The sequence below is a fragment of the Platalea leucorodia genome (assembly GCF_965183815.1).
Source record: "Platalea leucorodia genome assembly, chromosome: 6".
Lineage (NCBI taxonomy): Eukaryota > Metazoa > Chordata > Aves > Pelecaniformes > Threskiornithidae > Platalea > Platalea leucorodia.
In genome coordinates this window covers 27,312,837-27,336,121 of record NC_138828.1, presented here as the reverse complement: position 1 = coordinate 27,336,121, position 23,285 = coordinate 27,312,837, and the positions used below count along the sequence as shown (strand labels likewise).

The following is a 23,285-nucleotide window of genomic DNA, read 5'->3' as shown; positions in this document are numbered from 1 at the left end:
TGCACACAAGCCTACTTCTTATAAATATAGGTTCAGAAAACAATGCGTGAGATTTTTCTAGTGGACACACTCCAAACGGTCATACGTTTGTCAACTAAAGCCCAAATCTTTTCATCTCCTGTGGTAGTATGCTAATCATCTTTATGCTGAATTTAACCTTCATACATCAGCAATTTGTGTTCTCTGTATTTTTCCACTGCTTAAAAGGATGGAAACACCATTAACGATACAAAGTAAAGCAAAAGGGAAAGTAATTTTTGTTTTTAGCTCTTTCTAAACTTGAAATACAGCCAAACAAAATGTAATTGTTTTTAAGTCCTCTCTAGAAAACATCACTTGTAAATGAGCATCTTTCCCCACAAGTGCTGAAGACAGATTAGAGCTGGAAATCCCAAACATTAACTTACCATTTACCAGAGAGACCTACTTGCAGTTAAGAAACTCTGTCGACACAGGGAGAAGATAAACCCTCTGTGTTGTTCTAGTTTCTTACCATACGGTACACGTGGATGGTTTCCATTTGCAACAGCATCTGATGCCCCAGCAGCTTCTGTTACTGAGCCAGTAAGGGGAATTGTGCTCTCATCAGATGCTTTGGCACCGGGAAGCTCTTTAAAGACTGGTGTTTCTTCATCTTGAACTTTATCAAGACTTTCATCTGATATCCTTGACAGTGCAGCATCTTTCTTTAACCGGCCTAAGGAAATAACAGTACTGTAATTTTAAACCCAACTTATCTGTCCTGCTTCTTGTGTTTCCACTGTTTGCATCAACGGCATAGATCAATGTGGATACAATAACCTGGCTCCATTTCATACACATTCTTTATTTATTTCTAACACTTATCTTTACTAAATTAATCTGAGAAAATTCTAGAGCATCTTTGTTTCTTCCTACAAAATTCGCCAAAGTAGGTAACTGAAGTAAACCACCGAGCTGCTCATTTATTAATGAAATCTGAAACTTTTCTCTGTGTTTTAAACACTGGATTTGTTGAGAGTAGCAAACAAGCAAAACACTGTAAAGCTAAAAGCTGTGATCAGCCCAACTTACTGTAAAGTTAAAGAAGCCACTTCAAGATCATCATTCTGCTAGATTTTTCCTCTCTAACGTTTCCTTAATAAAATATAAAACAGATTATATTCCAGGATTTATTTTCCTGTTTCTGCTAGACTCTAGAATAAGTGAGCACTGCAATGGATTGCCTAACAAGGTTTTGAATTTCTGCCACGGCAGGTTTTCAAGAGCAGGTTACACAAATACATGAGGAATAGTTTAAGCACATCCTGCCTGTGGGTGGGGACTGGACTAGGTGACTTCTCAAGGGCACTTCCAGCTCTGAAACAAGATTTTCCACGGTTTTACATCACTCGCATTTTATCAAGCAACTACTTACTTTCTATTTTTCTCTTCATCCAGGGGCACACAAAAATCCACACTAAGATGGCAAATACTAAGGATACACCAACTGATATTAGAGCAATGGCCCACATTGGCAGTACCAGTCCCAGTACTGTGAAGACAAAGAAATAAAACCCAAGCAAACCGTAAATTAACGACTTAATTATCTCAGGCAGTGGAAGAGCAGTCTGTTGCAGAAAAGCCTGTGTTCACAATGTATTCAAAAGTAACATGAATGAGCTAATCATTTTTAACATATATATCTGTTAATGCAGTATTTAAGGTCTAGTTGACATGCAAACATTTGCAGGTTTAGTCTTCCAGTTCTCTGTTACCCCACTGTGACCTTATTTCCAAAGAAGGCAGGGGCAAAACTCCCCCATTAAGGCCACTAAAACAAATTTGCAGTGATTTTATACACTAATGCCTGTTAAACGACGTTGCCCATTAGGGTAAGTATTTACCTGCCCTTTGCTCTGGTCAATAAAGCCTGATGCTTAGGTTAATCTGAACCATTATCTGCTTATGATAATAGCTTAATGTAGCACTTGAAAGCTGAAGTTTCAGACCTGCAATGCGCAATCATGTCGGTAACTTGTGTTCCTGTATCACCCCAACAAAGTTCCTTGTGCTTGTTCAATTAAATGATCAGACCCTTAATGAAGAAAGAGCTTGGACTCTGATCTTTCACACCCATATATGCATGCCTATCTTGAAACCTATGTGATTAATTCATCCTTGCAAGTAGACATTGGCAGCCTTGGAGACTAAATATGTATTTCCTGAGTATCAAAAATGGAGTCCCACCTTTTTATTCATGCACTTTAGAGACGGCTAAGCTGAAACAGAAGGGACATTAAGATTCTTATTTCATTTATTTTGCTTAATGAGTCACTGCAGAGTGCCTGACCTACTTCTGCAGTACAACTAATGAGGAAATGTTGGTTATACAGCTGATTTACTGTGAAACATCTTGGATTCGTAGCCAATTAGACTTAAGAAAAAGGAATAGTTGAGTTATGTTACCCTCAAAGTGGGAACCTCTCAAGCTTTTTACTAATTTCAGTAATGCTATGCTGTGAAGTAGAGTCTACCGACTTCATTTATCTAGTATATCTAGTGCGTCAGGTTTTAGAGAAAACACATTTCTATTCAAAAAAGGTCACTTTCTAAGCCTGCTTTCTTAATTCAGGGGCATTTTCAGGAGTCTCTCTTCAATTGCCTGTTCATTCTTGGCTCTGGGGCAATAATCGAATCTAAAGATAACATTTAAAGACCAGAGTCTTCAATAAAGTAGTCAAGAGCATGGAAGATCTTTTTTCTGAACTCTTTTTCCACAAATGCGTGTTTAAATGTACACTCCTTAAGTAAAGTTAAATATAAACATATAAATGCAAATCTATAAACATAAAATGTGTGAATATAAATATACAAACATAAATATAAAAATATAAATTTAAGTTCAAATATAAACACAAATACAAATAAACACAAACATATAAATGCACATAAAATATACAAATATACAAAAATATAAAGTCCCGAAAATTGCATGTATCATTTCCTTCTACTGAGTTGCAATGAAACCACAGCACTCAAGAAAGAAGATGCATTAAATACAGAAACAGGCTCAGGGCTTCTTATCATTGAAGGAAAATAAAGAAGTAAATTTAATTAATAGGCTCTGTGCCAGATCTGCCAGAACAGTGACTCTGCTGATTTCAATGGAGCTATAGCATTAGAGTGAGTGCAAGCAGCCCACCTGCCCTTACCACCCGCTCTGAACTTTCCCTCCTTGATGCACATATCTGGAATACCTTTGAGAGTTCAACACGTGCCCGGATTTACGCAGCCGAAGCTGGCCGCTCAATATTTCCCCTTCCTCTAAAGAGGGATTTTTTTTGTAGCTGCGCTCTTCCCCTCAACCAGAGTGATCAGGGGGGAGTCACAAAAACACAAGCACGAATAGGAGCATGCAGGGAGGTGTATGATTTACTCTTGCCCTCGTTAACTCCTAACGTAGGAGATAACTGTGCGGTGTCAACAGCTACCTGACAGCACACTGGCAGAGCATCGTTATACGCTGCGGGAAGCCTCCCTCCCGTGCCTCCCGCTGCGGACGGCTCACTCACCTGGTGCCCCCGTGTACATGATGGAAAACACGTTAATAGCTATGGTAGCAGCATAAAACACTGGAAGTGCGCGGAGACCGTTGGGCACAGGGTCTTCCTGCACAGAAATCGGGGAAAAAAAAGGAAACGTTAGCTGGATTTTCCACCAGATTCATGTCAGCATGAACCGCCATGGGAAAACACGTGCTCCCGAGTCAGTGCCAGGCAGGTGGAGCTTTTGAGTGGATGGTGAGGAAAGGATGGTGACCTGTCTGGTTACACCCAAATCTACCGTGCCGGTCCTGGCAAGCACCAGCATTCTGGGGAAGTTTGACACTGTTAATGGGAACCAGGGAGACAGGTTGTACTTTCAGGCCTGCTGCAGACCTGCTGGGTGACCTGGGGGCAGGTTTCTTCCTGCGAGTGTTTTCTTACCTATCTTGTCTCCAAGATGAGGAGTCGCTTTCACTCGGCACAACTGAAGGGTGCTGAGCAGGACAGGGCTTTGATATTTTTGGGGCAGGGCTACAAGCATCGCTGCAACATGTTAATCGCAAAACCTTATTCCTAACCTCTCAGTTTCGACTGAGACAGCCTGGCACTTTCCACCAGCTAACAGAAGTCTCTGATATATTAAGTGTCTGGCCGTATTAAAGAGGTAACATACATAAAGCGAGCGTGCAATGTTTAGCATGCCGCTGTGCCTGCTGCTCGCCGCGGTCCCGTGCCCTCGGCGCTCACAAGGAAAGGCTCAGCTGACGGCGCAGCGGAAGCGCGCCGTGCGAGCCATGGAAAAAGCCTTTGTGAGGAGACCGCTTTGGCCTTTTGAGGGGCTCCACGTGTTTGCAAAGAGCCTGGCGAAGCTAAGGGTTGGCTAATGTGGTTTTGTTTTGGCTGCCATGAGCTATAAAAGGGAGCTGAGAAAAGGCTGCGGCCGCCCTGCGCTATGCCCCGGTCCCGAAGCGTGATGCAGCACGGGCTGTATCCGCAGGGCCAGCTGCTATTCACAGACACCCCCAACGAGGGCATGAACCCCTGCACCAGGCCATGGACTCGCAAGCTAAAAAGCTGCTCTTTTTTTTTTTTATGCACACACACAACGCAAGTCGCTACCTGCTTATGCCAGAAGCTGTACAGATCTTACTACTTTGTGAATGGCACAGATGGTGGTCAGAAGACGATTTCCTTAGCTTAAACTTTTTCTGCCTCCTGAATGCTTAAATATGTGGCTTTTATGCCAGAGTTCATGTGATTTTGATGACTAATTTCTTAAATTGTTAGGTTTTGAATGCAATAGAGGAACTTTTCCTCATCCTTTATGCAACTTGAGTAATTTTAAATTCAAAGGTAAGTCCAATCAAATTTATCATCTGCTTTTATCACTGGCATTTATTTACATCAGAAATAAAGAATGATGAAGCTGAGGTTACAGGTGGTGTTATTTATAGCAAAAGAATTAATCCCTCATCTATTTAAGTTCCCTGTATAACTGCTAATATAGTGTCCCTTATTTTAGGTCATTGTCATGCGCTGCACTCCCCCATTTTAGCAAGTTGAATGGTGTGAGAGAAATGAAAAGGGCAGATAAAAGTGTTCTGGTTTCCAGTTCATGCTGGGTGGCAGGCAAATCATCTTCTGCACTGGAGATATATGGACTGATGTTACCTCAGAGCTGCCACTTTTGACTGAGGTGACTAAAACCCATCGATTCAGGTTCCTTTAGAATCTAGGAAATATGCAGATGCTCATCTTCTAATGTCTGATGTGCTAGAAAACCAAAGCTTAAAATTTCACAACTATGAAATACCGATTAGAGTATCTCCAAGGGAGGATTGTTCTGTTTAAATAACAGTCAGAATGGCTATCATGAGGCTAAGTCAATGCCAACAAGTTTGTACTTATACAGAAGCAATCTCAATGTACCATCCTTTAATCAAACAGAATATACAGTATTAATTATCACGTAGCACCTTCTAAGCCTCAAATACCTGCCAAATTACTTACTCTGAGCTTACAGAACTGCTAAAAGCAAGTACAGTTCCAATGGCTATAAAAAAATGACTGGTCTCCTGTCCAAAAAGAAAGCCACAAACTTTCAACTCTGGAAATGCCAGCACTCAAATGGGAGGCTAGAACACAGCCTTCATACCAAGCACTCATTATAGCAGTGAGATTTCTTTACCTTGTTTAAAATGAAGAATCTAATCAACACAAAGAGGATTCCAGACATCAAGCCAGATAACAGTGGGGAAATAAACCAAGAGGCAACTGTGTTGAAGAAAAGAAAGAATGAAACATGAAATAACTATTATGCAAGAATACTGTTTAAGTAAGTAGTTAATGAGCAATAAATTTAAAACAGTTCTTGTACAACTGGAATGAATGTTCCATATGTTTACTTACAGCTGGTGCAACTCAATGTCCACTGACACTCATGAAAGTCAAAGTAATGCTAGGCACTATTAGAAACATCAGCCAAAGCATTTCCTGATAATTTTGCAAGTTTAGCAATCAAATTCATCAGGAAAGTTTCTTGTAGTTTGATGCAGAGTGGACCAAGAAAGCCCTGTAATTTCCTAATCACCATGACCACAAATCTCGCAAGCAAGTGGAAAGCAACTGCATCTAGCAGGATGCCATGCTGCTCGCAGGGTAAAAGTCTTAATTTCCAAAATGCCATAGAAGCATCAACTGTAATGAATAATGTGCGTATATTTTTTGCAGGCCAGATTTGCAAGTGTCCAGGACTGATTTAACTGAAGTAGGTGGCAAAACTCCCACTGATTTCAATAAAACCGGATTAGGGCAGCGCTCTGGAAATCTCATCCAGAGTGATTTATTGTTTGTGGCATGGTTAACAGATTGATTCTGCTGTCATTGCAAACTCTCTTCTACTTTCAACAGAATTTTAAAAAATATGCATTGCTCCAACTTCTCTAAAGCTCAATTGTGTTTCCGTGCCTTCAGCATCAAATCCTTTTAATACAGGGTTTAGGCTGCGACTCGGTTTACAAGGCTTCTAAAACAGTAATGAAAACTCCTTCACATGCCTGCTTGGCTGTGCTGATCTTGGCCGTGGGAGGCTGTGAGTTAAACATGTGCTATATGCCCAGCTTTCGCCTCCCTGAAGCTGGTGGGTGGAGAAACATGACTGTGGGCATTCACATGATGGCTAGTGTTGTTGAGAGCAAGAACGAGGTGGTATGAGCTGACACAAAAAGAATTAGAAGAGGAGGAATGTCACCTTGAAGCACGTCTCTGAGGGACAATGTCTCCTCAGCTTACTGCTGGGGAAGTGCAACTTGCATCTTACCCCTTTCTCCATCTGAGACACACTGCAGCCCTTAACAAACATGGCATCAGTGCATCTTCTGAATGACAGGACTGGGGTGGAAAACGATTTAAGGAGGGAGTGCTATCAGCACAAAGCAGATTTCTGGGAACGTTTTTTGCAGGCAGTGCACACTATTTCACATACCCTCATGCATAAAAGGAAACAACACTTACCAATCTTGACAAGCTGCATCCACTGGACTCCCTGCGTGCCAATTGCCACCAAAGAAAATCCAATCGTAGCACCTACGATGCAATGGGTCCCCGATATCGGGAGTCTCAAGAACGACGCAATCAGCTGCCAAACAGCAGAACCTAGAAAAAAAAACAACCATATGGCATAAACAACAACAGTAACAATAACGTCATGCAGAAAATTCTTCGCCACGTACCCACATTCTTTTACGAGCGCTGCCTACACTCCACATGCACAACAGAGATCTCCTAAAGAGAGTTTTGTTCCTGTTCTGTCTCTAAAAGCAGATACTAAGACAGTTTAATAGCAGCTTTGAATGCTGCATCTTACTTATGACTTTTTATTACTAACAGCTCTTTACACTGAACAACGGTTCTGCTTTTTTTTTTTTCTCTGAAGGTTTTCAGTATTTACAGCCTGTCTGATTAAATACACAAACTGCTCCCAGTCTGCATCAAGCTTGGAAAAACCTCATTCTTGAGAGCTGCAGCTGGAAGCCTCCAAGTGATCAGTGTGAGGAGGCATCCACCATTTCACTAATGAACTACCCATGCTCCTGAATTCAGATGCTACCAGAGAAAGGCTCAAATTGTGGGGCACGGAGCTTTTATGCCTCTTCTCAGTGATGTGCAGCCATCTGGAGTCCTCTATAGGAAAAATGGACTGAGAAGGGAATAAGGACTCTCTCACTGCCTTCATTTGCAGCTCATTGCAGCACTGGAGAAATTCAGAACTGCAGAAGAGGTTTATCTTGGTCGTGGAGTAGCCAAAGATACCCTCGGCATAAGGAAATAAGATCCCCTAACTAACTAAGGGATGGTGGCTACTGGTCTATAAAGTAAATGCAACATCTGGTGTCCCAACAGACACCCCAAGGAAGGATGTTTGCCAAGAGTGTGTGTGGCGGGGGAAGACCCCAAGTACCAGAGAGGATGCCTTGTATTTGTTTTCAGTCCCAACTTTCGTTAGTTAGATCAGACCACAGTTGGCCACCAAGCCCTCCAGCACGCAGCTCCATGCTCCAACTCATTTTCACATTGCAAGGACCCGAGTTCCCTGCTCCTCTTGAAGTGGCGCTAACCTCAGGACAACAAAATCATTTTGGCAGTGACACAAGCTTTCCGCGGATCTCGCCTAATATTAGAGTTCTTAGAAAGATCTCTTCTTCATCTTAAGACTTCGTGGCCTTAAGACTAAATCTTCATGTGTTAAGAGGCCGCAATGGCAGCAATCAAACTGCCACAAGAGATCCCGTATTTTCTGGCCTGTGCCACCTCTCTAAAGAGATCTGCAGCAGCCACAGGTGATAAAGCAAGGTCGCTGAACATACGCTGTTACTCAAAATCTCAGCCTCCATCTTCAATTCCAACAGGAGAGGATGGTTTGAAGGTCTTGAAACGGAGCCATCTGCAAATGGCGATTTGCTGGCATCATACACAGCTACGTTTGGAAGTCAATCAGTTTGTAAAACTGATCTCTCCTGGGGTAGTATCCCAAAATAACTGGTACTCTATTGCTATTGGAAATTCTAGATCAAACAAGGAACACCTGCTCTTTAATTTTTTGGCTTCTCTTCCCCTGTACTAAAATAAAAATAAATACACTTTGAAACCTTTGACATGAACCTAGAGACCAGTGAGTGGAAGTGAGGTGAAAGAGAAAACAGATGGCAACATCTGTAAAGAACCAAACAAACCGAGAAGCCAGCCATAGATATGTAATTACAAAATACTCAGTCTAAAAAATAGGGAAAATGCAACTAAGCCACAGCCGCACTGCAAATGTGTAATGAGGGCTGGGGTTTTTGTTGGGGGGGAAATAAAGGAAGTATGGCACTATTTCTTATTTAATCAACTTCGCCTTGGAAACAAAGAGGAGAGCAAGAGGGAAAGTGGTAGAGGATTGATGGATGGTCTGAGACAGACAATGCATGGTCTAAAGAAGTTTAAGGAAGCACATTAAGGAACAGAAGAAAATACAAAGCAAGCCAGAGCAGGACTTTCCTCTGGGGCTTGCAATGCCTTAACTACCTACATCAAAGCTTTAACTCCTCTTCAACATAAAATGCGTGTTCCTAATTTTTATCTTTGCAAAACTAACTTAGGAAGCAGGAAGCTCACTAGACCTGTTACAGAGTCCCAAATTCAGACTCTTCACGCCTGCTGACACCGTGGCCACACACCCTTTCCTCCTGGTTGCTATCTCCTAAAGAAAGAGGGTTGGCTGCGGACTGCCCTGACCAAGAGTCGCCAGGGCCGGCTTTCGGCTCAGGGTGCGTTTCATGCTCCCCTGCTGCTGAAGGCACCGCGTCTATTCTCCTGAGGCTCCAGTGCTGCATGCCAGCCGCCAGCCCCCGTCGAGTGCCACACCACCTGCAAGACTGGGTTAGTTCTTTGCTTTGCTCATCCTGGCTGGGATGTCCTCTCTGTTGGTGGCATCTCCTCGGTTGCACCAGCTGCTGACTTCAGCTCCCACCGGGATCACCAGAACAACACTTGAGCAATTCCTGACAATAACCTGACAATTAGTTAATGCTAGGGAAGTACTACAATTTACTCCCAAGAGCAACAGTCCCTAACTTCCCAACTACCTAACAAACAACATTTTAATATGCTACAAATTAATACAAAATGTTACATTTTAAAATTTTAATCCCATTACTCCCTGCTTTCTTTTCTCTTAGGAGAGAAGGTTGCCCTGAAAATCACCATCTGCTGTTTGCAGCAAGCATCAAAGGATCTTCCACCAACATCTGGAAAGAGGATACAGCGACTTTTGGTCTCTCCCAGACTGTTGACTCATTTAAGACTCATCGAAATTCAGAAGCTAAGTCTGTTCACAAAAACATGATCATGACGCATGAGAGAACGGTGGGGGAAAATGCAGAGCAAAAACAGAAAGAGGAAAAGAAAACATCCAGGAAGGCTCAGAGAAAACACAGAAAAAAATATCATATATCCAGAGAAAAGCTGGAGATGGATTTGAGGAAAAAAAAAAAAATGGAAATCTGCAGTTTGTAACTTGTGATTAATTCTGAGATTTAAAATGTGGAATTTCTTCTTAATGCCCTTACTGGAGGAAGGGAATGCAACTGGTCATGAAGTTCACACAGGCTTATGTAAATATGCATGCAAATAAGTTGTTTTCTTTGAGCTTCTGGCCAGTTGCCTCCGCAGGGGGCATTTGAGACTTAAAAATTTGCCCGGCCAGGATCAGGATGCCAAAAATAGATACAGAAAAGGAAAAGGACCCTTCCTTCCACGGGGACCGTGAGTATCAAGAATGAGAAGGTCAGAAGAGGCAGGTCGCTTACATTTCAGACAGCGCACGCTGCTCCCAGGCACACGCCCGTGGGAAATGATGGAGCTATCTCGGGAAGGAGAAGGCTAAATGATGCAAGTGGAGTGGTATTAAGAAGCCACCCTACAGCTTGAGGGAAAGACCAGAAATCTGCAGCTGACCTTGCAAGATACCGGGAAAGAGGAACTGATGGGGGGTGCCCAATAGCATTTGATGTGGTTTAAGTTGGCAGCCTCACAGAGGCACCGTTTGGGGAAGCAGCTGCAGTCCCAGCAGCGATTTCTCGCTAATCAACCCCTCTTCCCCTTGGGCAGGGGAAGGCGGCCAACCTTCAGGAGGCTCAGGAGCAGTGAAAGCCCAAGGGAACCACCTCCCGGCTCTCAAGCACACAAAGCCACCTCAGACGAGTCCAGACGCTGGCACTCAATGTCCATCTTGATCCATTAAAATAAAAAAAAAAAAAGGCAAAATTTTTCCATTTCCCCAAAGAAATGGGAAAATAACGCCATGTAGTATACCTCTGCACGGATTCACCTATCTCACATGCAGGTCCTGCCTGAAAACTGTGGGGAGGTTAGAGGGGGTAGGTGGAAATAATATTTAGGTTAGGTTTAAGGAGGTTTAAGGAAGAAAATCTTTGAGTGGAGCATCCCTTTCTAACAGAGGATGCTGCGATGCTCGTGTAAATCACGCCGCCCTGTCGTGGGATGCCACAGACCTGTCAGACTGAAGATGCGGTGGCGGGATGGGCAGGCTGGCTCCTTGCCTGGGCTGCCTCTCCCACAGCGAAAGGGTTTCCTTCCTGCTGTCTCCTGCCCTTTAAAAGCAGGTTTGCTATTGATCTTTGAGGGAGCTCTCCAAGAGCTCACAAAGCCTCTTGCATATAAACAAAGAGTAAATACCGTGGCTTAATGTTACTTACCTCAGAATATGCTATTTGTTCTAAAAGGATATTAATTTAACTGCAAACAAAAGCACGCGGAGCAGACCCTAAGGTACACTGAACTGCTGTCGGTTTGAGTCAGAAAAATTAAAAAGACCTTAAATGTATGAGCATCTATCTTTACTGCTCCTTTAGTTTTGCCATGGGCAAGGGTGAAGTCTGTGATTAATTGCAATCACTCAGCTAGAGAATCACTTTAAGCAAATATGTTTGGATTTTCTGTAATTTTTAAAAACAATTTAGGTAATTCCTTCTTGTACATATTCACTGCAAACTGCTATTTCTGTAGGACCTTCTGTACAGTCACAAATGCTATGCTTACATATTTTCCATTTATCATCATAAAAATCTCCAAAATAATTTTTTCAGTACTCTAGGAATACATATATATGATCCATTATGTTGAACATTTTTTTTCTTCTATTAGTTAAATGGGTGAACCATTGAAAAATGTAAATTATTAGAAGCATTTAAAAAACATAGGAGACTAAAAAAGGCCCCTGCATTCACACAAAACCAGACGTGCAAGTCCAGAAGATGGGAAGACTTAATTAACAATATTCACAATGAACAGGATGACAAATACACAATGAACGTTACTTGGAATAGGAAAGTATTACTTACCAACCATTGCACTCACTTCTCCTGCCATCAGCAGTGGGACAGTGTTGTTGTACAGGTTAACATCAATGATACCTTTCCGAATTGTTTCTCCTACTTTTGCTCCCAGTAATACTGAGCCAGTGGTTTCAAAAACTGAAGCCAAAATGCAAGCCTGGCGTAAAGTAACGACACCAGAGCCCACAGCCGTTCCAAAAGAATTGGCAACATCATTTGCACCAACCGAAAAGGCTAAAATAAAAGCAATGATAAAACCCACAATGACCATCCACAGGTAGTCATCCATTGCCATCTTTCCCCAAACCGCAGATTAGCTTCCCCTTTGCAAATAGTTAATAGTCAAGGCTGGAGGGCACCGCAACGGATTTGGAAAGCAGATTTCTTGTAAACAATGAGTTCTCTCTGGAAAGTGCTGGGTAGTGTTAGAATGTGAAGAAACTGCTAACTGCTGATTTTCAAACTACTATAAATACTGTTCATTTGGCTGCATTCGGTCAGCAGTGAAACACATTCCATATTTTGCTCCCAAACTGGTACAACTGCGATGTTCTGTCCTGCAACAGAAAAAAAAAAAGAAAATAAAATTTAAAAAAAAAAAAAAAAAAAAGGGAATACTCAGCGGAGCCCATAACAATGCGCGTTTTCAGAAGTAAACAGATGATTTAAACCCACTAATGGGGTCCTGCCTCGGCATGTGACTGTTCTAATCATAAAGCAATTCAGAAAAGGTTAAAATTAGGTCACCTCCAAAGCAATATGTTTCTTGCAATATCACTGACCGAGAAAATCTTTTGAGCAATTTAAAAGGCTTTAGAAAGGTTGGGGGTTTTGTTTGTGTTGAATTTACCGAGCAGTGCGATAAGCTCTCTTTCTAGAAGGAGGATTCTTCTTGAGTCTTTGCACCCAGTGAATATAAGACACGTAGAATATATAGACCCATGATGAATATATGATTCCCAGCTGATGTATGTCACCTAGCTCTACCAACCTCAGCAGAGCTCTCAACATTTTATCAGCTGCAGCCAGGGATGCACTCCTTTGAAAAATGATTTTATCTATGTGTCTGTCTAGGAAACACCACTGAGAATACTCTGAAGAACATTAATATTCATCTATTGCTGTTATCACATCCCATGCGGTAAGAATACAGTTTTCTTACAGCTTCTCAGTCACTGAAATGGCACAATAATCGCAATATTCCCATGTATCCCTACAGATCTAGAGAAGTCTGTAAAAAAAGGTTAACTAAAAAGTTGAGCTCTCTGCTCTTTCCTATAGATGGTTACCAATTACTAACAGTTATTATATTCAAACCATTGTTATAGATATCTTTTAGTATTTCTTTTGATAGTTTCGGTTTTATAATCACCTTCTGAATTACATCTTAATTAGTCCTTAATTAGTCTAATCTGAAAAAAGAGGGAGCTCTTTCAAACCAAAAAATGGACAGAGAAAAATGGACTTTAAAAAATAAAACCTTCACCATCCAAAAGACCACTAAGCAGAGCAACAAGGCCCACACCAATGTCAAGATGGTCAAAAGCTAGCAGTAAATTTGCCCAAACCATCTGCCTCTTCTGAGGGCTGCTTCTCTTCTGCTAGCAGCCACCACAAAGACGTCCCAAGCCACCCTCTGCTTTCCTATCCACGCTGTTTGGCTCCAGAAAAGTGCCATTTTGGAGGTGGCAAGGGGTTAAATGAACATTTAGCAGCAAATATCCATCAGCCAACTCCACATGTTTTAAGAAGCATTTCAAGAGATCAGAGGATATCAGATGAAAAGCCCCAAGCCCACCTCCCGCTCTCTCTCAGTTTCCCCACAGTCGCTTCAGTCTCATACAATATACCCACATCCACAGTTTCTAGACCATGCTTAATTTCTTTCGATGACCCCAGTGTAATGTAGGTCCTGCGGTAGCAAGGAGGAAGGGTCTCTGAAACTTCTGAAATAATGGCAAAACTAAAAATTAAAAGAGATTTTGCATATTCCCAAGATGCTGGATCCTTGAGAACAACCAACAGGAAAATACCACATCTATATGTAAGTGTTTCCTAGAAAATCCTTAAGTTGATGTCAAGGATTGATGCTTTCTCTAAATATACATATTCAGCAGAAAAGATGTCCCTCTTTCTTTCTCCAGGCTCCACACTGGCTGAACAACTGTTGCTCCAGTCTTTTCCAGACATGGAGCAGACATCAATCCTTGAATGCCTTACAGTCTAAAATAACATCTCGGAAGGTCTTAATGGCTAAAAACATTTGTATAAGGATTTTTATACTATGAGATAACATGAGAAAATGAAGCACCAATGCATTTTTAATGTTTGAAGACTTGTTGCCTTTTTATAATTCATGAGCACTCAGCCCATTGAGTGGCGAAGGACTTGACAGAGACAGAAAAGGCTAACAATATTTGGAAGAAACAATTAGAGTTCGCACTCGTTTGCCTGTGAAGGAAGACAAAACTCCGTTAAATTAATTTCTTAAAAAATTTCTATTATGTGTATCAGATTTTTGCTAGGAGATGAAGTGCACTTCATCCTGCATGGGTTTAGGCAGTACCTTTGCCAAGTCGGCCTCAGTGCCCCAGTCTCCTCTCCTGAAAATGGGCAAGGCTGACTGAGATCCATGCATGCATCCACAGATGCTGTGATTACGAGAGACTCGTTTCCTTCGGACTCGCAAGATGAAAGTACACCCTTATTCCCAACAGAGATCTGTCTTTTCTCCACTTATTAACCAACCTACCAATTTACTGCAGTGACCAAATTTCTAGGATAAGGAAGAACAGGGGGACTGTGACATTCCCCCACCGCAACGGAGCTCACGGGACAACGTTTGCCAAATCTGGCTTCGCCAGCCACAGCGAGTTCCTGCAGCTTCCAAAATAAACCACTAAGTCACAAGGTTGCCTTTATTAGCTTCCCTGGGAGGGGGGGGAGAAGAACTCCAGATGGTCCCAAAGAAATTAAGACTTCAAGCGTGTGCATGTGTGCTCCTAAAACTCCTTGTGAAGGCCAGAGTTTCCCAAAGTCTGTCAGCGGGGCTCTTGGCAAAGAGCTCAGAGAGGCAGCTACATAGCCTCCCTCCCTGTGGAATGGGATATATGGCCTTGGGAGAAAAGGATGTCTTAAGCAAGAAGTCACCCCTCCTGTCATTTTATGCAAGGTGATGGTTCAAAACAGAGCTTCCTCCAGAACTTGGGAGGCTCGACTTGACGTCCACTGCGTTTGCACAAGTAACAGAGCACAGCAGCTGCCAAGCCTTGTCTTTAACAAGATGAAAATCAAAAGGAAAAGAGGAAAGGGAATAAACGCACGTTTAAAAATTAACATGCAGGCAGCATTTGAATGGCTAGGTGTTACAACTTTCAACCTTAAATAACTGTAAGCGATGTTAAACGCTTAAAGAAAGAAACAGAAAGGAAAAAAAGAGCACATCTCTGCTGAGAAAGTTTTCAGAAATGCGAAATATCCTGCAAAGTAGGCCAGTGACTAAATACAGACTAAATCTTGTAGCATGCTTCTTTCTAGAGCCCAAAATACATCTGGCATGCTCAGACACGCTGAGCTATGCCCCTCATCACCTAATCTAACCCAAGAGCCTGTGGTATTTCATGTTGTTACTGGGACGAAAAAGAAACTGGAAAAAACGCTATACAGTAGGGAATGGCAGATCTGCTTTCTGCATGACAGCTGGAAGTCACTGCCGTGTTTCTCTCCTGCGCTCATTTATATTTCATCAACGTGCCTCTATGCATGCCAAATGCAATTCAACCTGACCTGCTGGATGCTAGGAAATCCTCCCATTTACCTGCGGAACCGATACCACCTCTCCGCCAAGGCCTCCGCAGCCAGCTGCGCTACGCTACCGCAGCGGACTCTGGGTGGAAAAGTTCATTTTCCTATTTACGCTTTGGATAACTCTTCCTGCACCAGCCCCACCTGCACTGCAGTGGCCGTGCTGCAAACTCATCCTTGGGCGCTAGCAGGGCAGAAGAACTGTGTTAGCACCAGGGAGCTGCAGGACCTGAAGCTGGAGCGTGCATCTCTGATAGCTGTTAAAGCAAAGGGAAATGCGTAAAGATGAAATTTCAAGTTGTGAGAAGCTAATTCTGTGTTAAGGCAAGATTTTTAGCTAATACAGTTTTCTTACGATCCATAATCAGGAGGTCTGAGTTGAAGCTTTTAACTGTTTAAGTGGACTTAGCAACTTACAGAACTTGCACCTCAGTGAGAAAATTCTGATTTTTGGAAATGCTAAGCACGTCGCTCTGCCTCACTGGCAGATGATCCAGACACCCCCCTCGGACTTTATTTTGTTGCTAGTTAAACATCTCGTTATAACTCTGTCAACACAAAGTGCTATTTCTTCCCTAAGGGAGCGATGAAGACAAAACTGAGGTAAGGAAGCACCTTGATTCATGCAGAACGACAAGTGAATCCTCAGGAAAAAGTCAGGATCTCCTGGTAACCAGGAGATCATTTTAGAACATGTTTATGTACGGATATTTACTAAGACAGCTCTTTTGGAAACTACTTACAGTACACTTCTAAGCCTAGACAAGTTCTTAGTGAAAAAATAATACGAAATTTGAAAAACAAAGTTGTCAGCTGTTATTTTTTTTGCCAAACAAATTGCTGCTAAAGAGAATGCAGAAATGTCTAACAACAGGGACAAACAGTTAAATAAAAGTTCGGGACGAAGTTCAAAGTCTAGAGAAGCAGAGTGCATTACCCACCAGCAATCCAACTGTGTGACATGAAGGAAACAAACAGAGACCCCGTAAATGTCCTTTAATCTTCTCTTCACAGAAAATTAAGGAAGAACCTACTGCACTCATGAAACACTGAAAGGTATATTACTCATCCCGTATGCAGCTCATACCATACACAAACCATGCTGTATGCAGCCCTTCTGCTCTCAGAAGTTGCCCCATGCTGCAGCTGAAAACTTTCTCCTACTCCAGACGGGACAGAGATTCCGTGAGGGCCCAGTTTTAACCGTTTTGTTGTTGCCCAAGTAGGAGGAAAAATCAAAAGACAGCAGCTAGCGTAGCATTTCTCAAGATAACTCTTACAACTACTCCACTTCCCATTATGACAAGACAGACGGGAGGACGATTTCTTTTCCCCTGCAGTGCGGAAAACACCAGACATTTCATGATAGACAGTGGCATTGAATTTGTACTGACAGGCAGGTTCACTTCTAGTTACCAGCGGCTGAAAAGTCTGTCTAAAATGCTTACCAGACAGCAGCTTCTAGGAGGTTATTCCATACCTCTCTAATTTCTGTATGTTGTTCTTTATATAAAACCAATCTGTCAGGCTTCCCACCTATGTCTATAAACTCATACCAGATCTGGCATTCCAGTCTATTGGTGCTAAACACAGCACTGCATAGAAACCAAGCCTGATGTATAACCAAAGCTCATCGTTCACATCAATAGTCCTTATCGTTTCCAGTTTGTGCTCGGGCCACAAGGCTCACAAATTATCTACTTTAAATTACTAATACTACACTCATGATATGAAAGGTGGTATTAATTCAAGTGTTTCAAGACTAAGAACATCCCTATATGGCTCTAAATTACATGCACAGGACTTGTCACAAGGCCAAGCATGATGCAAGTTTAATGCTCCAGTACACAAAAAGCACCCTTGACTTACTTTAAAAAAAAAAAAAAAAAAAAAAAAAAAAAAAATCAATTACCACATCCACAGAAGCAGGTTTTGTATCAATCAGTTCCTACTTTAAAACGTTTGCGATGTGTTTAAGCATACTTCATGCTACTACTTGATATGGAAACAAGACTGAAGTTGATAGCTTTCCAAGGACTCCCATCCAGCTTAACATTGCAGCGAGGGACTGTCACCGCCAGCTCCCAAAACTTCCAGAGGATGCTTCTTTTTCTTAGCCCCTATCAACCTCTGTTCCCACCACTGAAATGTCAAAACCACATATAAAATATTTAGCGTGAGATTCTGTTGCTGAAAACATTCACTAAAAACACAGGCAGCAGTCACAGTTAAACAGCAGTTCTACAAGCAAGTAAGCTAGGTAAATTATCAACAAGTCCTCGTTGTGCGTATGCTGATAAATATCTTTTTCTCTAACTAAAGGACAATTTGATCCTTCAGTAACTGAACAAAGTCTTTCTAACAAGCAAGTGGTTTTTATGATTCGACACTACAGATTTTTAAGATCTATTCAGAGAAAACAAGTGTTCATGGTTATGGAAAACATGTTTTATAAAAGAAAACCATGCAGAGAAATCTTCAAAACTCACCCAGTATTTAAAAGTAGTTTCAAAAGAAAAAGGAGCTATGTTCTTCCACCGACTTGCCCTCCTGGTTGTAAATACAGGCTGAAGTCTAAAATAGACATCCTATCATTCAGCACAGTCACATCTGAACATGCAAACTTCCAGAGGGTAGAAAGAGGGCTATAACTTACACCAGGCAGTCCGGGGATAAAATTCACTCTGGCACAGGAGAGCACACAAGATAACACCGAGAAGCATCAGTGCGAGTCCAGAGTCTTATTCAGTAGGTGAAAATCTGCCTCCTCTTAAGCAAAGAATTCTGCTGGGGGTGGGCACTGATAAAACACAACACTGCGTCACGGCTGCACTAGGGAGACAAACCAATCCAATGAAGCTCATATTAAAAGCAACACAACGTTCCCTTTATTTTTTTTTTTTTTTATCCAAGCATAGGCATAGACGAGAAAGGAAATCTCATTTTTGACCAGCAGCCGGGCATTTCGGTGCTATCAGGTAACCCCTGAGGAGCCCCAGGTCTTCTATTTGCAAGCACACTTAAACACACGCTTAATTCAAGTGCATGCAACGGTAGGGTACCTACATCCAAATCGGTAAAGATGTTGCACGCTTGTTACTTTATCCATGTCAGTAGAGGTCTCACAGGCTACGCAGATTGCAGAAAGTTAAAGATGTGCACGGGTTTTGACTGGATCGATGCCTAAGCAAGCAACTTCGCTTTCAACAGTTCAACCTAAATTACCCAATCCAAATTCCTTCAACCACTTTCCTTTAAGTGGGAAACAGTTTTGCATGTATGTCAAGGCAAAAACAATGTTTGCCTAAAAGCACCCGGCTTAGCTTTATATAAATATTTGCTTTAATACTATATAGTGCAATTAAGCCATTTTATTCAGCAAAAAGGAATGTAAATCAAAACTGCATTGTCACAGTTTAAAAACCTGACGGACACAAATTTATTTGAACACATTTCTGGTTTATAAGTAAATCATGGTTTAAATTTAAGTCTTAGATTTTCCTCCATTCTGAGTCACTCAAAGCCATGGCATCATATTCCAACACAATTAACTTAAACTGGCAAATTTTCTGCGTCCTGAACATTTGAGAAAAAACAAATCATTGATTTAGATTTGTAAACACAGACTTGGAAGCATAATTCTTACCTCATCTATTTTTTCAAGTTTGAATAAAGGATATTTCTTAACAAGGTGGCAAAAGTTTTCTAAACTGGTTAAATTCAGCTGCAGATTATATTCACGGATAATTTGGTAAATCTGAAAAGTGGTTTAGATTTCTTAAGAAAACTCACATGGATTAGTAAGCCTACATCATCTTCTAAAAAGAATTAGGGGAAAAGCTCCAGCTAGAAATCTGCAACGCAGAAATGACATTACAAATCCCCAATAAAAAAAGAATTATAAGTATCAGGCCACAATTCATCGTAAGAAATGCTGGCTCTTTATTTAAGGTCAATGTCCAACTACTATTAAGCTTGCAATATAGCCGCTAACTTTGTGAAAAGCTGCATCTCTTAAAGAGTCTGGCTGCAAAGTCTTTCCTTTTACTTCTGTGATAGCTGGCAAACAGGCTTCCTAGTTTTAGAAAAGTGAGAGAGGTTGATACTTTCACACTGGCTTTCCCTTATGTACAAAAGCAACATAGTTTAACAAGAATATTAATCTTTTCCTGCAGATCAAAACATATCTTAATACTTTTTTTTTTTTTTTTTGCAAGTAGCATCAATCAATTCAAGTGAGAGCGATCGTAATTGTAAACATGAAGTCAGCCTGCATTTATAGGTCTGGATTCCAAGGTTTTAAGAAAGTGAATAAACAAACACAGAAACTTCCTTGGAGCACTTGTTTAACTTTATAAAGTAAAAAAAAAAGGCCGCAAAATATTATTTCATGTTCTCTTTATAGCTGACAAGTTGCTGATGTCTGCCTTGGAAAAGCTCAAACCCGAATGGTCCAAGCGCTAAACCCACCCTAGTTCTCCTTAAAGGACCATTCACCCAGCCTAGAGTAACCACCACCAGCGCGTAGATGCAGGTAAAAAGCCTGTCGAAAGGACATGTTATTTGGGAGGTATCTACATCGATTTCAAAAGCCAGAAGTTGCCAGCCCGACCTGTGGGAATCATCTCGGACCCAGGAGAACACCACACTGGAACCATTTGAGTGCCGCTTCCCACGAGCCAGCCTGACCACAACGGTGGTTTCTTGTTGACCTAAGCTTCAGAGCTCGGTCTACACGCAAAGCGAAGGATATAATAAACAGCACAGAGAAAAGGAAATATCTTCAAAGTTTTTGTTCTGCTAAATCAGCATTGTGGACCTCAGGCATGGGAAAGTTCAAGCCAAGATAGGTTGACCATTAAAAAGAGTTACAATTTGGGATACCACTAAAGAAGCAGGCAAAGGAAAATTTATACGACCACAAAATAAATGATGAGGATTGGCTTTTGGCAATGGCAGCACCAGTTTGGTTCCCATCAAATCAAGTATTTGTAGAAATCATAAATATTATATATTACAATCTCAATCAGATATCATAATTTTTTTTTTTAATTGTAATTTATTCTGGTAAATGCACACTTGAGAGATCCCTGTTTGATTCAACAAACCCACACTAGGCAGATTTATATTCTGGTTTAAATAATGTAATAGGACATGCCAATTTAAATAATTAATTTTAAACCCCCTTTGTTTTGCATTTCCACATCAGCTATTTTCTGAAAGATGCCCAGGTTCTCATTTACCAGGAACCACTAAAACAATGTTAATTTGCAACTTAATGTAACTTCTATATCAAATGTAACTGGCCTTTTTGTCATTCGGATGGGAAGGCTACATATTTAAGCTAGTATACTTATTTTAAAATACGTACATTTTGAATAGAAAATAATGGGGGATGAGTATCATTTTCTAACATAAAAACCTGTAAGAATTGGAACCCGAGTACCTGTACACTGCATTTGGTCAGAAAGAGAAATACAATAAAAACATCCGAAAGCTGCAGGATGTTGTTCTAGTTACAGTGTGCCAACTTAAATAAGGTTACTGACCAGCAACAGGAGCTTTCAGGCTTTCACATACCTGGCGGTACGCAAAAATTGGGAGCAATAAGCAGCTGGAACCAGGGACTTTTTGTTTCCCTTATCAGTATTTGTGCCCCTGCCCCTGCCTAGGAACCCTTATTTCCCCTCAGTCTACAAAACAAAGAAAATAAAATTAATGAGGAGGAATGAAAATGGGTGGCAGATGACTGCACAGGTATCACATAGTATCTCAAAACAAATCCAGCTCTTGCAATACCCTGCTTTCTGGTTTTGAAGGCCCCCGTGACCATCTACACCATGGGGGACTTCAAGCAGGGCACCGCACGCTGAGCATTACCTGGAAATCAGCCCTGAGGTCCTTGAGGCTAATGGAGATTTAACACGGCTCCACTGAACACAGCACCATTGCTGGGTGCTTTGGTAACTCCCTTGTGCCTAACGAACACCAACAAAACTCTGAAGCTATCAAGCTCTGCGGATAGCAGATAGCCACAAACACAGTTCAAGCTGGAAAGAGCCAGCTCCAACCAACAAAAGCACATTAGCTTTTGCATATTGGGTAGCAAGCTCCAACACATTCTGTTACCTATTAGGATAATCTCCGAATAGAAAGAGATGAATCCCTGTTTCACTGCAAGAGAAACCATCTCAGGGACTCTCTGGAAAGTCTACTGTGGTAGACATAAAAATTAAAAAGTCACTTGGCATTCAGGGATGGAGCGACTCCTCTGCTCTGAGGAAGCAGACCATTTGGATGGGCTTTCTTGATGGCTCTGAACTCTGTCACACACTCGTCCAAACCTCTTTTTCCAGCAAGCCCCCGGGCTCTCAAAGAGGACATCCCCCCCCAGCTAGGAGACTTCCACTCCTGATGGTCGAGGTGAATTGGCTGTGCTTGCATAGGCACGCAGGGAGAGCTGCCACGTTACGGAGGGTGACTCTGCTCGAGATCACACTTGTCTATTGAGCGAGCGAGCCCTGGGAAAATGAAAAGGAGGAACCCACAACTGGAATTGCTGGAGGCCAAGGCTGGCGCGGAGGATGACACAGGCTCCGGGCGCTGTGTGGCCTGGGAGAGCCAGGCTGGCTCCAACCGCTGCCACAGCAGAAGCCCACGCCGAGCCGGGAGTCCAAAGGCAGCAAACCCATTCTGAAGGAGCGAGGCTTCGGCCAGCGCCAATTCAAGCACTGCCCCGGTTAATGCCACAAACCGGACTCGTATCGCCCGCGACCCTGGCTGATTCACCAGCAGCTGAGCGTACTATGTCCATACTAAGCCCAAGGAAAGGGGTGAACTGCTGCTCTGAGCCTCCCTGAGCTTAACCCATCATTTCCCCTCCCCAGCCCCATATCCAAAGAAAGCAGTCAGCGTGGGCAAAGTATTTCTAAAAGCCCTGGCTACTGCTGACAACTCAAGAAGCATTATCCTGAATTACTAACGGACCTATACTGACTTTACACAGAACATAAAAACTGCCCATGAAACACTCCTGTAGCAATCCAAAAATATGCACTTTGCAAATTCAGAGGCTTATGCAAAGATCCCCTTGGTAAAAAGCCAGAGTGCGGTTGCCAAAAGTCAACAATGTGAATTTTTCAGATAAAGGAAACCTGACACCTCAAGCCCCAGATTGCCTGCCATTTCCATCTCGGTTTGGGTTTCAGAGAATAACTGCTGTGGAGTCTTTTCTCGTTGAGCCAGAAGAGATGGCTGGGGCTCCCCCGAGTCCAGCAGCCCTCTCTCTTCAAAGGGAGCTGGAGTGAGCAACTAGCTATCAACACGCCAAACCACACTGGCTGGCGCTCACTGACAACCTCCAAAATCGGTGTGGCCAGCAGGACAGAAGACCCAGCACTGCTGAAATGAGCTAGCTGAATGCCAAAAGGAGGAAAGAACCAGGGGTGTAGCCAAAGAGGGGAGGGATGATGACACTCAGAGGTGCTGACCATGGTTATGGGAGTAAGTGGAAGCAGATGAGGCCAATAGATTGCGGCAATGGAAATTCTGCTTTTTTTTTTTTTTTTCTACAAGCATT

At 42.1% G+C, this 23,285-nt stretch overlaps 1 protein-coding gene across 21 annotated transcripts in view; it reads right to left on the bottom strand.

Moving 5' to 3' along the window:
- Positions 1–23,285, bottom strand: part of SLC20A2 (solute carrier family 20 member 2) — a 58,603-nt gene that overhangs the window by 20,961 nt on the left and 14,357 nt on the right. For all 21 annotated transcript variants that reach the window (XR_014228464.1, XR_014228465.1, XR_014228466.1 and 18 more), the window contains 6 exons: positions 11,909–12,459; positions 7,020–7,160; positions 5,695–5,780; positions 3,534–3,630; positions 1,397–1,513; positions 494–697 (listed from right to left, as the gene is read on the bottom strand). Coding sequence is in view for 9 of the 21 variants with exons in the window: in XM_082314852.1 (XP_082170978.1) it covers positions 494–697; positions 1,397–1,513; positions 3,534–3,630; positions 5,695–5,780; positions 7,020–7,160; positions 11,909–12,197 (934 nt within the window). In the remaining 12 variants the exon portion in view is untranslated. The remainder of the gene's footprint in view (positions 1–493; positions 698–1,396; positions 1,514–3,533; positions 3,631–5,694; positions 5,781–7,019; positions 7,161–11,908; positions 12,460–23,285) is intronic.